Source organism: Chiloscyllium plagiosum, chromosome 2, assembly GCF_004010195.1.
Source record: "Chiloscyllium plagiosum isolate BGI_BamShark_2017 chromosome 2, ASM401019v2, whole genome shotgun sequence".
In the NCBI taxonomy this organism is placed as follows: Eukaryota; Metazoa; Chordata; class Chondrichthyes; order Orectolobiformes; family Hemiscylliidae; genus Chiloscyllium; species Chiloscyllium plagiosum.
In genome coordinates, this window is record NC_057711.1 from 39,383,696 (window position 1) to 39,398,042 (window position 14,347).

Consider the following 14,347-nt stretch of genomic DNA (forward strand, 5'->3'; position numbering starts at 1 on the left):
TCCTCGGCAGAGTGGGAGGGGGAGTTGAAATGTTGAGCCACTGGGCGATTTGGTTGATTGATGCGGGTGTCCTGGAGATGTTCCCTAAAGTGCTCTGCTAGGAGGCGTCCAGCCTCCCCAATGTAGAGGAGACTGCATCGGGAGCAACGGATACAATAAATGATATTAGTGGAGGTGCAGGTAAAACTTTGATAGATGTGGAAGGCTCCTTTAGCGCCTTGGATGGAGGTGAGGGAGGAGGTGTGGGCGCTGGTTTTGCAATTCCTGCGGTGGCATGGGAAAGTGCCAGGATGGGAGGGTGGGTTGTAGGGGGGCGTGGACCTGACCAGGTAGTCATGGAGGGAATGGCCTCTCCAAAAAGAGCCCCCCCCCCGCCCCCCCAGGGATATATTTCCCTCCCCACCCCTTTCCACCTTCAAGACAGTTCAACCTGTTCAGAGATGTTATTACAAACCTGGAGCAAATGGGACTTGAACCCCGGACTCTACCACTATACCACAAGAGGCCTGTCATCCCATCTGCTAAGTTATTCATATAAATAATAAACAGCTGCAGTTGCAGCATTGATCCCTGTGGCAGATCACTCATTACAACTTGCCAGACTGAAAAAGACCCATTAGTGCCTATTCTCTGCTTCCTGTTGGCCAGCTACTCTTTTATCAATGTAAATATGATATCCACTACACCATGAGCTTTTACTTTCCTGCAATAACATTTGATATATCACTTTATCAAAAGCCTTCTGGAAATTTAAGTATAATGCCTGTTACCTCCTGAAAACAAACTCCAAGAGGTAGGGAAATCATGTTTAAACATTCACAAAACTGTTGACTCTGCATGTTAACCATGAATTTATCTAAGTAATGTGCTATAACAGATTTAATATTAGCTTCTCACATGTTCTCAGCGATAGATCTTAAGCTAACTGGCCGGCTTTCTGTCTCTCTCTCATTTTGAATAAAGGAGTCACATTTGTTATTGCCCAATATGAAGGGGAATTGTCAATCCCTGATTCAAGGGAATTTTGGAAATTAAAACCAATGTATCAGGTATCTCACAAACTACTTTGTTTGGGATTCTAGGATGGAATTCTTGAGAACCTAAGCACTTGTTAGCCCTCAGCTCCAACAATTTACTTAGAATCTGGTGATTTCTCTGGCGATTGTGGCTTTTCAGGGTTCCTCCCTTCCATTTCCTAATGTATCACTGCTTCTGGAAGGTTATTTGTACCCTCTACAGTTAAGACAGATGTGAAAATACCTGTTCAATTCAGTGCCATTTCCTTGTGTTAAATGATTAATTCTCCATTTCAACAGGACCTATGCTCACTTCATTGATTGGGTTTTAAGAATATTTACATAAATTCTAACCATGTTTTATATTTCTGACTAGCTTTGTCTTGCACTCTGTGCTAAATTTTATTATTATTTTTGTTGAATCTTTGCTGGTTTTTATATTCTGACCAATTTTCTGATCTGCCACATGTCTTGGCACAATTATATGCTTTATGTTTAATACAGTCTTTAATATTTCTGGTTGACAATGGATTCCTTGAGATTTTTTCTTATTGTTTGAAATGTATACATCTGTGTATTCTAATATATTTCCTTCAATGTGTGCCACTGCATTTGTGTCACCTATCCTTTAACCCTATTTGCCAGTTTGTTTTCGCCAAGTCTGTTTTCATACTCTCGTAACAATGATTTTTTAATACTCACAATTAACAAATCATTGTTATGAAAGAAAAAGTCTCAAACCAACTTCTCTCTTGCTCAAACTGAATGAAAATCTCAATTATATTTTGGTTACTGCTACATGGAGGTGCCTTCACCATGAGATCATTATTTAATCCTATCTCAGATATAGTATGGTTTGGTCTCTGGTTGGCTCCAGAGTGCTCTTTAAAACAAACTCTTCTGAATACATTCCATGAACTCCTCAACTAAACTTTACTCGTCTGACTTTCCATTCAATATGATTTAAAATCTCAGATCATTATTGCTGTTTTTCTGACATTATTTCTCATTATTTCTTTAATTATATTCTACCCTCCGGTATGATTACTGTTAGGAGCTTGTAGATCATCTCCATACATATTGTCTTTATCATTCCTCATCTCCATGCCACCCGTTTCCACATCCTGGGTTTCTTAAACTTAGATCATATACCTCTATTGTGTTGATGTCATCATTAACTAACATAGATTCAGAGGGTCATAAAGTCATAGTCATACAGCAAGGAAACACCTTTTGGTTCAGCTTATCTATGCTGACCAGGTATCGCAAAGTTAAGTAGTCTCATTTACCTGCATTTGGTACATGTCTCTCTAAAACCTTCCTATTCATGTGCTTGGCAGTGTGTCGGAAGGATTGGTTCTGGTTCCATTGTTGTTTGTCATTTAAATTAACAATATGTATGAGAATATAGGAGATATGGTTAGTATGTTTGCATATGACACAAAAATTGTGCGATAATGAATGGTGAAGAAGATTATCTAAGAGTAAAAAGAGATATTGATCAGATAGGCCAATGGGCTAAGAAGTGGCAGATGGAATTTAATTTACATAAATGCAAGATGTTGCATTTTGGTACGGCAAAATTGGTTAGGACTTTCCCAGTTAATGGCAGGGCCCTGGGCAGTGTTGAATATAGAGACCTAGAGGTTCAGATACATAGTTATTTGAAAGTGGCATCACAGGTTGACAGGATGGCGAAGAAGGTGTTTGGTATGCTTGCCTTCATTGATCAGAGTATTGAGTATAGGAGTTGGGACATCATATTCAGGCTGTACAAGAGGCCATTTTTGCAATACTGAGTACAGTTCTAGTTACAAGCTATAGGTAGAACGTTGTTAAACATGAAAGGGTGCATTAAAAATTTATGAGGATATTGCCGGGACTGGAGGACTTGAGTGATAAGGAGAGCCGGATAGAGTGGGACTTTTTTCCTTGAAGTGTCAGAGGCTGAGAGGTGACCTTATTGAGGTTTATAGAATCATGAGGGGCATAGATAAGGTGAATAGTAAAGGTCTCTTTCCAAGGGTACAGGAGGGCATAGATTTAAGGTAAGAGGGAAAATATTTAAAAGGGACATAAGGGACAACTTTTTCATATACACACCACCCTCTATGTGGAATGAGCTGCCAGAGGAAGTGATCGGGGTGGGTACAATTACACATTTAAAGAATAACAACCTTCTGCTCCCACCTTCTGTCTACTACCTTTGAGTCAATTTTGCATTCAATTGGCAACCTCTCCTGGAGCAATACAGGAATGCAAACACATTAGACCAAGAGTGGAAGGTTCAGGACCTTGAGCCTGCTCTCTATTCAATACCTTCATATCTGATCTCTGCCTCAACTTCATTTTCCCAACTTCTCAATTGCCCGACAGACCAAACCTCTTTCTATCCCATTGTTAAATATATTCAATAATGGAGCATCTATAGAATTTGCAGCAAGAAAATTCCAAAGATTCACAAACCTTTGAGAAAATAAATTTCTGTTCATCTCAATTGTAAATGATCAGCCCCTTCTGCAGAGAGTGCGCCTCTCCTTTTAGTGAGATGGCCTCTCCTTCTTCTAAAGAACCTAGATGAGTTACTCTGCCACTCAGGGACAATATTCTCATTCCAGGCACTAATCCATTCACTGTATAACCTGCAATGCAAATATATTCTGTTTAAATGTGAACACCAAAGCTGCACCGAGTGCTCCAGCTTGTCTCTTACCAAAGTTCTGTTATGCACTGAAGCCAAACGTGGATGGATACACCTTCCTATGTTGTTGTGAGTAGACCATATAAAGCAGAGAACAACAATTTATTTGATCGTTGCAGGTCCAATTTTTTTTCAAAGGATTGGCACACCCATGCGAGCAGAACCACCTCTTTGTCTTTTCTTAGCATTCTGTCCTTCCTAAATGTCCTGTACCTTATAAGATTCACATTTCCATCTATGTCATTCGATCATCATGGATCTGTAATGGGTATCCAAGAGTACTTACTTATTTAATTTGTGCTGTCAGTTAATTAGTTTTGTTTTGAATGCTACATGCATTCGGATATAGACTTTATTTTTAATCTCTTAATTGTCTATGTAAATTCTAGCCTTATTAGTTGGTTTACTCGTAGATTTATGCTCTATATCTTATCTTCTCACTGTATGTTCATCATTTCCCATATCAATACCTTTCTCCTTGGCCTCAACTTTTAGTCTTTGATTTATCACATGTTCCAAAATTTGTCCCTTCCCCCACTCTTTAGTCTAAAATCCTCTCTACTTCCTTCGTCACATTGTTGGCAAGAACCCTAGCCCCAGCATGCTTCAAGTGGAGACCGTTCCGACAAGTATAGATCCCACTTCCCTAGTATAGGTGCCATAGCCCCGGGTATCAGAACCCACTTCTCCCACATTAGTCTTAACCCACGCATTGGCCCACTAGTCTGATTTGTCCAATGCTCATGTGTACATGCCTCAGGTAACACTCTGGAGGTTATGGCTATTGAGGTTCTGCTTGATTTAGTGCCTTGCTCCTTAGACTGACTATGCTGAATCTCTTTCTTGGTCCCACCTATATACTTGACACTTGAATGGACTAGGATGACTGGATCCTCCCCCTCCCATTGTAAGTTCCTCTCCAGCCATGAGCAGATGTCGACAACCTAGGCACTGTTGACCGACATAGCCCTCTAGGCTTGTGTACTTTGATGCAGAGAATCATATCAATCCCTTACCTATATTGTTCCCTACGAGCACATTCATCCCTACTCCCTACTCTTGAAAGACTTATTCTACATTGGCAAGACAAAGAAAGAGATTCAGCACAGTCAGTATGAGGAGCTAGGAACTAAATTAAGAATCAGAACTTCAAAGGTTGCGGTCAGTTAGCTCATTCCCCCGAAACCCTCACTCTTACCCAAATAAGTATAAAGAGCCTCAAACCTCTTGAACAATTGCAAAAGCTGATGTTCCTGCCCGTTAGCTGCCTTATTTGCTGTCAGACTCTATGTCTCTGACCAAATCATAAGAGATGTGACTTTTATGACGAACAAACACTCAAGGTAACTTTGTCCCTTCCTGATGGATTGTAATGTCTGTAGTTCAGCCTCCAGCTCATAAACCATCAATTGAGGCTGCTCAAACATTGAACAATTACTGCAACATGTTTATTACCTTTTGGTGATAACACAATTAAACATTTTTTCCATAATCTGTGAAACGTATCTCAACATTTATGTTTACTTCTAGATATAAAACAAAGCTGTTATAAGGTTAAATATTTCCTCTCGTTTCTATTCAGATTTAAATCCAGACTGTGTTCCACCAATTTCTGCTTCAAATGTGTTGTTATTGTTGTGAACATGCTAGTTATAATATAGGTCTGACAGCATTTGCAGAGAGAAAAACCATATTAATGTTTCGAGTCCAATGCTGCTTTGTCAGAAATGGGCACAGCTAAGAAATGGTGGTATTTATACTGATGTCAAAGGGTTGGGGGGGGGGGGGGCAATGGGCAGGGCATTGGTGCAGTGCGGTGGTGGCGTTGAGGGTTTAAGTCAAATAGATGGAGACAGTGAGGACTGCAGATGCTGGAGATCAGAGTCGAAAAGTGTGGCACTGGAAAAGCAAGCAATTCAGGCAGCCATGCTCAGGTGAGACAGTGTGAGAAAAAAAAAGTAGAAGCAGACAAAGAGATTGCTGATGATAAGCCAGGAGAGAAGTAAATGCTGATTGAGTCCTAACAGAAAGGGTGAATAATTGAAAATAGCATAGCTGTGCTGGGAGTAACCCATATGGAGTAAGACTTGGGGTATGGTATGGGTCATGAACATGAAGGAGGATGTTGATGCTCTGAAATTATTAAACACAATGTTGAGTCCTGAAGTCTGTCAGGTACCCAGGCAGAAGGTGAGGTTTTGTTCTTCCAGCTTGCTTCACCGCTGCGAACAAAAATAAAAAGAGTTTGTCAAAAATTGTAAAACTAGCTTTGTATGCACACTCACTTTTCTGACATTAAATATTTCTCAACATTCAGGATTTGGTTGTAATATAAATAATAGGAACTTTTCAAATTCATTTGAAATAATGTTTCCTTTATTAAATAGATCAACATAATATACCTACCTCAAATATTGTATTTGTTGAGCTGATCAATGGATGGAATTAACAGCTTAAGGGACAAATAACAGGATCAGAATATTGATAATGGTAGTGCCACTGGAAAGGTTAGTTCCAATAAAAAGGCTTGCGACATAAAAGTGACAGTTGATATGTTAGAATATTTAGAGTGAATTAAAACAGTGAATCATCAGAATTAGAACTTTGTTTAGTCTCCTGATCGCAATCTGGATATCCAGTGCCATCTTAGGTCAACAGTGCAGAGTTTGACAATCAAGATAAAATGATATGAATTTTGCAGTTCAATTTAAGTTTTATGCTTAGGACCTTAACTTGAAATTGTTCTACACCATTCTGGGAAGTCTAAGGAAATAAACTTGATTAGATTAAAGTGTTCACTTGGGAAGACTCTGTATGTACATGGTTACAAAACAAGTAGTAGTGGCATCTTCTATTTGTTGGAGTCAGATGTAGTCAGGAAATTTGCAGAAAGAATAGGATTTAATGGCATGTAAAATGCCCCATTAAATCAAATAATATTAATTTCTAAAGTCTATAATTAAGGATAACATTACTGAACATGAACATTTTTAACTGAAAGCCAATTTCATTTTTAAAGTGTAGTTCATTCTTAACAAACTGGATTGTTTTTATTTTGAAGAAATGACTGAAGTAATGAGTGGAAGAATACCTGGAATGAATAGATTGCTGGATGAGGAAAGGTGAGGCAGGTTAGGCTTATATCTTCTGGAGTTTGAAAGAGTCTGAGGTGATGTAATTGAATCATATAAGATGCTGAGGGAACTTGACTAGGTGGATGTGGAAAGGATGTTGAGGGAACTCGGGGTCATAATTTTAAAAACAAGAGCTTGTTCATTTAAGACCAGGATGAGGAAACATCTTTTTTCTTGCAGAGGGCTGAGAGTCATTGGAATTCCCTTCCTCAAAAGGCAAGGGATGGATAATCTTTAACTATTCCAATGAAGGGATACGTAGATTCTTAATTATTAGATTAGATTCCCTACAGTGTGGAAACAGGCCCTTCGGCCCAACCAGTCCACACGGACCCTCTGAAAAGTAACCCACCCAGACCCATTTCCCTCCGACTAATGCACCTAACACTATGGGCAATTTGGCATGGCCAATTCACCTGACCTGCACATTTTTGGACTGTGGGAGGAAACCGGAGCAAACCCACGCAGACACAGGGAGAATGTGCAAACTCTACACAGGCAGTCACCCAAGGCTGGAATCAAACCTGGGATCTTGGTGCTGTGAGGCTGCAGTGCTAACCACTGAGCCACTTTGCCGCCCATGGATGTAAGAGGATGTAAAATTGTTGGATATTCACAGGAATGTAGAGGTGAGGTCAAAATCAGATCAACCTTGATCTTATTAATCGCATGTTAGAAATGACAATGAATGTTATCTGTAACTACTTCCAGAATGTGTTTCATGAAGTCCCTCAGATGTTTCTGTTAGCAAAACTTGATATTCATGGAATAGAAAAAAGCTATTGACAGGGAAGGAGATTCATTGAAAGATAGGAGACAGTGTAGAGATAATGATCAGGATATCGATGTCCCACAAAAATTTGTGTTGGGCCCTCGACTTCTGATTGTATTTATTCACTACTTAGCTGATGTAATAGAAAATAATCTATCGACATTTGCTGATAATGAAAAGATAGACAACATTGTAAACTGTGTAGGTGGTAGCATAACATCACAAAGGAAGACAGATCAATTAAATAAGAAAGAAATATGAGAAATTGATTTCAAATGAATATAGGCAAATGTGAGGTCATCCCTTTGGAATCTACAGAGGATGAAATGGAATACCTTCTAAATGGTTGAAAGCTAGAAACAGTGGAGATCTGAACTAATACCAGGATCTGTAAATGTCATCAGCTATGCAGAAAATATCATAATGGAGAATAGAAAATTGGCCTTCATGTCGAGAGAAGTAGAATACAGGGGGTAGAAGTCATGCTTCAGCTACACAAAGCCTTAATTGGACAAACCTGCAATACTGTGAACAGCATCACAGTGAATGCTGATAGAATTTATTACCCTTATTAGGAAAGACTGCAGTGTCAATTTACCAGAATTATACCTGGATTCCAAGGGTTGAAATATGAGGAGAGATTAAACAAATTAGTATCACATTCCCTAGAATTTAAAATGTTATGTGGTGATTTGATCAAAGTTACTAAGATATGAGGACGTTGGTGAGCCCACTTTAGAGTTCTGTGTACATTTCTGGTCACCGTGCTTTAGGAAGGAAATTATTAAATTGGAGAGGATGCAGAAAAGACTTAAAAAGCTATTACCGAGACTAGGTGGTGTAAGTTATGAAGAGAGGCTGGATAGACTTGGACATTTTTCACTGGAGCATAGGAGATTGAGGGATGACATCATAGAGGTTTATAGCAAAGGTCTTTTCCCTAAGGTAGGGGAGTTCAAAATGCGAGGGTGTAGGTTTAAGGTGAGAAGGGAAAGATTTAAGAGGCACCTGAGGGATAGCTTTTTCACAGAGGGTGGTGCATATGTGGAATGAACCACTGGAAGAAGTGGTAGGTGCAGATACAGTGACAACATTTAAAAGACATTTGGACAGGCACATGAATAGGGAAGATTTAGAGGAATATGGGCCAGTGCAGGCAAATGGGACTAGTTTAGTTTGAGACATCTGGCCAACATGGACGAGTGGGGCAGAAGGGCCTGTTTCCATGCAGCATGACTCTATAACAAGTAAGATAGATAGATAGAATTTATTGTTGCTGGAACCGAGTCTAGGAGAAGTCATTGACTAAATCTTCCATCGAGATCTTTCAGGAAATTTGACACCACCTTTAGAAAACATTGGTCATAAAGATGTGGCACTCTCTTTCAACAATTACAATTGATGCTCAATCAATTCAGTTTCAGTCTGAGATTGATAGATTTTTGTTAATAAAAGCTATTGAGGGCTAAGGTTTAAAGGTGAGCATATGGAATTAAGTTGCAAATCAACTATGATCCCATTGAATGGCACAAAAAGCTCCAAGGAATAAATGCCCCACTGCTGTTTGTATATTCCTAACTGTGGTGGTTATATGTAGACATATAGCTATTATAACACGGGAACAAACCATTCAGTCCAATCAGTCAGTCCTGGATACACCCCTCCACAAATAAGTATTTCTAATTGCATTTACTATAAATCATTCCAATATCCCTTTGTTCACTTTGCCCTTACTTATCTTGAATGCAATGCCATATTGAATGTTCTTATGATTTCTGCTTCTGTCATTAACCTGGAAATGTTCTCCTCTACCTTGTAACTCCCATGTCACAGGCATTCTGTCTTTCTACATCTTGTGTCTGTGATTCTTTGGAGATTTGGTCTGCTTAGTTGAGTGGATGGCTGATTTTGCAGTATAGAGTGGTGTCAACAGTGTGGGTTCAATTCTACACTAGGAAACTAAGTAACTAAGGATACCATGACATACTGTCCTCCTCAACTTCTCCCTTTGCCAGGCATGGTGATTGTCAGGTTAAACCAGTTGTCTCTCTCACTAATGAGAAGGTAGCCCAGTGATTTGGTAGGAATATGGCAACTTTTCATTTCTAACCCTCAGTGACTGCAAACCTCGGTTGAAATTGACTGATATTTCACAAACAGCAAGCTTAATTACATACGAATGTTAATCAAATTAAATATGAATTCATTGAGTCATAGAGACTTACAGCACGGAAACAGACCCTTTGGTCCAACTGATCCATGCCGACCAGATATCCTAAATAAAGCTAGTCCCATTTGTCAGCATTTGGCCCATATCCCTCTAAATACTTCCTATTCACATTACCCGTCGAGGTGCCTTTTAAATGCTGCAATTGTACCAGTCTCCACCACTTCCTCTGGCAGCTCATTCCGTAAACACAACACCCTCTGCGTTTTAAAAAAAAAAGTTGCCCCTTAGGTCTCTTAAATCTTTCCCCTCTCTCCTTAAACCTATGCCCTCTAGTTTTGGACTCCCCCACCCCTGGGGAAAAGACCTTGTCTATTTACCCTATCCATACACCTCGTGATTTTATAAAACATTACAAGGTCACCCCTCAACCTCTGATGCTCCAGGGAAAATAGCCCCAACCTATTCAGCCTTTCCCTATAGCGCAAATCCTTCAACACTGGCAACATCCTTCTAAATCTTTTCTGAACCCTTTCACGTTTTGCAACATCCTTCCTATAGTAGGGAGATCAGAATTGAATGCAGTATTCCAATGTCCTGTACATCTGCAAAATGTCCTCCCAGCTCCCATACTCAATGCACTGACCAATAAAGGCAATCATACAATGATTACAGCTACTGAAGGAAGTCATTTGTCCCAACATGTCCATATTGGCTCTGAAAGCGCATTCAGGTTGTTACATTCAACTGGCCTTACCCCAGAGCCCTGTATTCTTTCCTTCAGATGTAATGCCAAATCACTTATTGAAATGATGCTTTGAAATTAATTCATAGCAGACCCTTCTATAGCAGATTTAGCAATGTGAGAAATGCTACTTAAATTCTGTAACAGTTTAACTTCAGGAACCATTGAAGAAGATTTTAATGGTAGAAAGAGCAGAAAATGTCCTGTGCAGTTTGCTGCAAGGGAGCAAATAACATTGCATCTAAGATATTGTCCCGCCATAATGTCCTTCTGAGAAAGAGCTACAGCTTTACCAAATGACCCAGTAAGTCCAAGGATTGATCAAATATAATTGCACAACCTGGAATTGACCTAACAGACTTATCAATTGATGTTGTGATTATTATTGTTTTACTAAGATTGTCGCTGTGAACAAAACAAAAGAACGGATGCGGCCTTACCAAGGAAATGCTGAGGATGAAGACCCAGACATTAAAAAGATTAAAAAGGTAATCCAATAATGAAATGAAAGTGGAAAAACTTTGTTAAAAATTGAACCAAAATGGCATTTTTAAGTTTCTCTGTCACTTCAAATGATGCTATGAATCTGATTATATGAATAATTGAATACAGGGATTATTATTTTCTAAATAAATCACTATTTAGAGGATATTTAATATTACATCTTTGAAGTATTCTTCATACTGTCACATCTAATTGTTGGAAGTTTTCTTTGCTCGAATATTCATTTGTTGAGGTGACGTAAACATACCTCGAATGGAAAAAAGTGTTAAATTGTCTATGTACATTTATGGAAGCCTAGTTGGTCCCTTTCCTTAAATGTACCCGTGTATAGGAAGGGTTGGTTGACGCAACTCGGAGTACCTCAGCTGTACAGAATGTGTGTCTCAACCAAAAGATTAGACAAACATATCTGGAAATTAGGATAACTGTCTTTCTACAGAAGGCTTTCGGTCTTCCTCATACCACCATAAATTGAAGGTATAAATTGAGCATTCTGGTCTCAATTCATGACAGTTCTTCCCAGGATGGAAGACAAGGTACCAATGGACATTCTACTGTTACTTTCAGGGGATCCCCTGAATGCACCTGAATCCCCCCGAATGTGGATGCACCTGCAAATCTAGCATCAGCCTTCAAGCACTCACTGCCCTCCTCATTGGGTCTCGGTACCTCAGCTCTGGTCAGATCCTAGGATTATCTGGTTTCAGAAGGCCCTCTTTCTTGTATGCCTCCTACAATACTGGCATGGGCTGTCAATCTTGGTCTGATACACAGCCATTGGCATTATTTTTTGACCAGAAGCTCTATGAGGCAAGCCTTCTCACGGAATTGCACACAACTCCCCTCGCTCCATGCTAATGGACGCTCCTGCTCCTCAAATGGTGCCTGACATGCTGTGCTTTTCCAGGGCCACACTTTTCGATTCTAATGGATGGGTGCTTGCCCAAACTATTCATGGGCAAGTCAGCTAAATGGAGGCAAGTTTGTCTGTGTCATTTTCATTGAGAGGTAAGGGGCCCATCCTTATCAAGTGATCCTTATTAGGTGATGTCGTAAAGTACGGCACAATATTGACTGGCACTCCATCTAGTGGATCAAATTATATAGCAAGTAATACTTTAAGAGGCACAAGAAATAGTTAGATTTGAATTTAAAGCCAACACAAAATCACCCTAATTGACTGATTGTGATGTGGCAAAAATGGCAGGAAAGGACTCCTTGAAGCTCAATCAGTGACAGAATAGTGAACCACTCAAGGAGGAACTAATGAGCGTCATAGAGTCAGAGAGATGTACAGCATGGAAAAAGACCCTTCAGTCCAACCCGTCCATGCCGACCAGACATCCCAACCCAATCTAGTCCCATCTGCCAGCACCTGGCCCATATCCCTCCAAATCCCTTCCTATTCATATACCCATCCAAATGCCTCTTAAATGTTGCAATTGTACCAGCCTCCACCACTTCCTCTGGCAGTTCATTCCATTCATGTATCATCCTCTGCGTGAAAATGTTGCCGTAGGTCTCTTTTATATCTTTCCCCCTCACCTTAAATCTATGCCCTCTAGCTCTGGACTCTCCAACCCCAGGGAAAAGACTTTGCCTATTTACTCTATCCACACCTCTCATAATTTTGTAAACCTCTCTAAGGTCACCCCTCAGTCTCTGATGATCCAGGGAAAACAGCCCCAGTCTGTTCAGCCTCTCCCTATAGCTCAAATCCTCTAACCCTGGCAACATCCTTGTAAATCTTTTCTGAACCCTTTCAAGTTTCACAACATCTTTCCGATAGGAAGGAGACCAGAATTGCATGCAATATTCCAACAGTGGCCTAACCAATGTCCTGTACAGCCACAATATGATCTCCCAACTACTGTGCTCAATACTCTGACCAATAAAGGAACGCATACTAAACACTGTTTTCACTATCCTATCTCCCTGCGACTCAGCTATGAATTTGCATTCCAAGGTCTCTTTGTTCAGCAACACCCCCTAGGACCTTACCATTAAGTGTATAAGTCCCAAAATGCAGCACCTCACATTTATCTGGTAACCTTCTTCGCTGTCCACTACACCTCTAATTTTGATGTCATCTGCAAACTTACTAACTGTACCTCTTATGTTTGCATCCAAATTATTTATGTAAATGACAAAAATCAGAGGACCCAGCACCGATCCTTGTGGCACTCCACTGGTCACAGGCCTCCAGTCTGAAAAACAACCCTCCACCACCACCCTCTGTCTTCTGTATCCAAATGACTAGTTTCCCCTGTATTCCGTGCGATCTAACCTTGCTAATCAGTCTCCCATGGGGAACCTTGTCGAACGCCTTACTGAAGTTCATATAGATCACATCTACTGCTCTGTCCTCATCAATCATCTTTGTTACTTCTTCAAAAAACTCAATCAAGTTTGTGAGACATGATTTCCCATGCACAAAGCCATGTTGACGATACCTAATCAGTCTTTGCCTTTCCAAATACATGTACATCCTGTCCCTCAGGATTCCCTGCAACAACTTGCCCACCACCGATTTTAGGCTCACTGGTCTATAGTTCCCTGGCTTGTCCTTACCACTCTTCTTAAACAGTGGCACCACATTAGCCAACCTCCAGTCTTCCGGCACTTCACCTGTGACTATCGATGATACAAATATCTTAGCAAGAGGCCCACCAATCACTTCTCCTGCTTCCCACAGAGTTCTAGGATACACCTGATCAGGTCCTGGGGATTTATCCACTTTTAAGACATTTCAAGACATCTGGCACATCCTCCTCTGTAATATGGACATTTTTCAAGGTGTCACCATCTATTTCCCTACATTCTATATCTTCCATATCCTTTTCAGTAAATACTGATGCAAAATACTCATTTTCTTCTTCCACCTTTTTTTGCGGACAGCCCTGGTGCTCACCTTCCACCCTACCAACCTTCGCATAAACCAAATCATCCGCCGACATTTCCGCCACCTCCAAACAGACCCCACCACCAGGGATATATTTCCCTCCCCACCCTCTCCGCCTTCCGCAAAGACCCGTTCCCTCCGTGACTACCTGGTCAGGTCCACGACCCACCCTCCCATCCTGGCACTTTCCCCTGCCACCGCAGGAACTGTAAAACCTGCGCCCACACCTCCTCCCTCACCTCAATCCAAGGCCCCAAAGGAGCTTTCCACATCCATCAAAGTTTTACCTGCACATCCACTAATATCATCTATTGCATCCGTTGCTCCCGATGCGGTCTCCTCTACATTGGGGAGACTGGACGCCTCCTAGCAGAGCGCTTTAGGGAACATCGCCGAGACACCCGCA

General features: G+C 40.6%; 1 protein-coding gene across 2 annotated transcripts in view; it reads left to right on the top strand.

Annotated features, from left to right (window-relative positions):
* Nucleotides 1-14,347, top strand: part of rasgrf2b (Ras protein-specific guanine nucleotide-releasing factor 2b) — a 229,148-nt gene that overhangs the window by 64,512 nt on the left and 150,289 nt on the right. For both annotated transcript variants that reach the window (XM_043708239.1, XM_043708251.1), the window contains exon 4: nucleotides 10,934-11,023. In XM_043708239.1, the coding sequence (XP_043564174.1) occupies nucleotides 10,934-11,023 (90 nt within the window). The remainder of the gene's footprint in view (nucleotides 1-10,933; nucleotides 11,024-14,347) is intronic.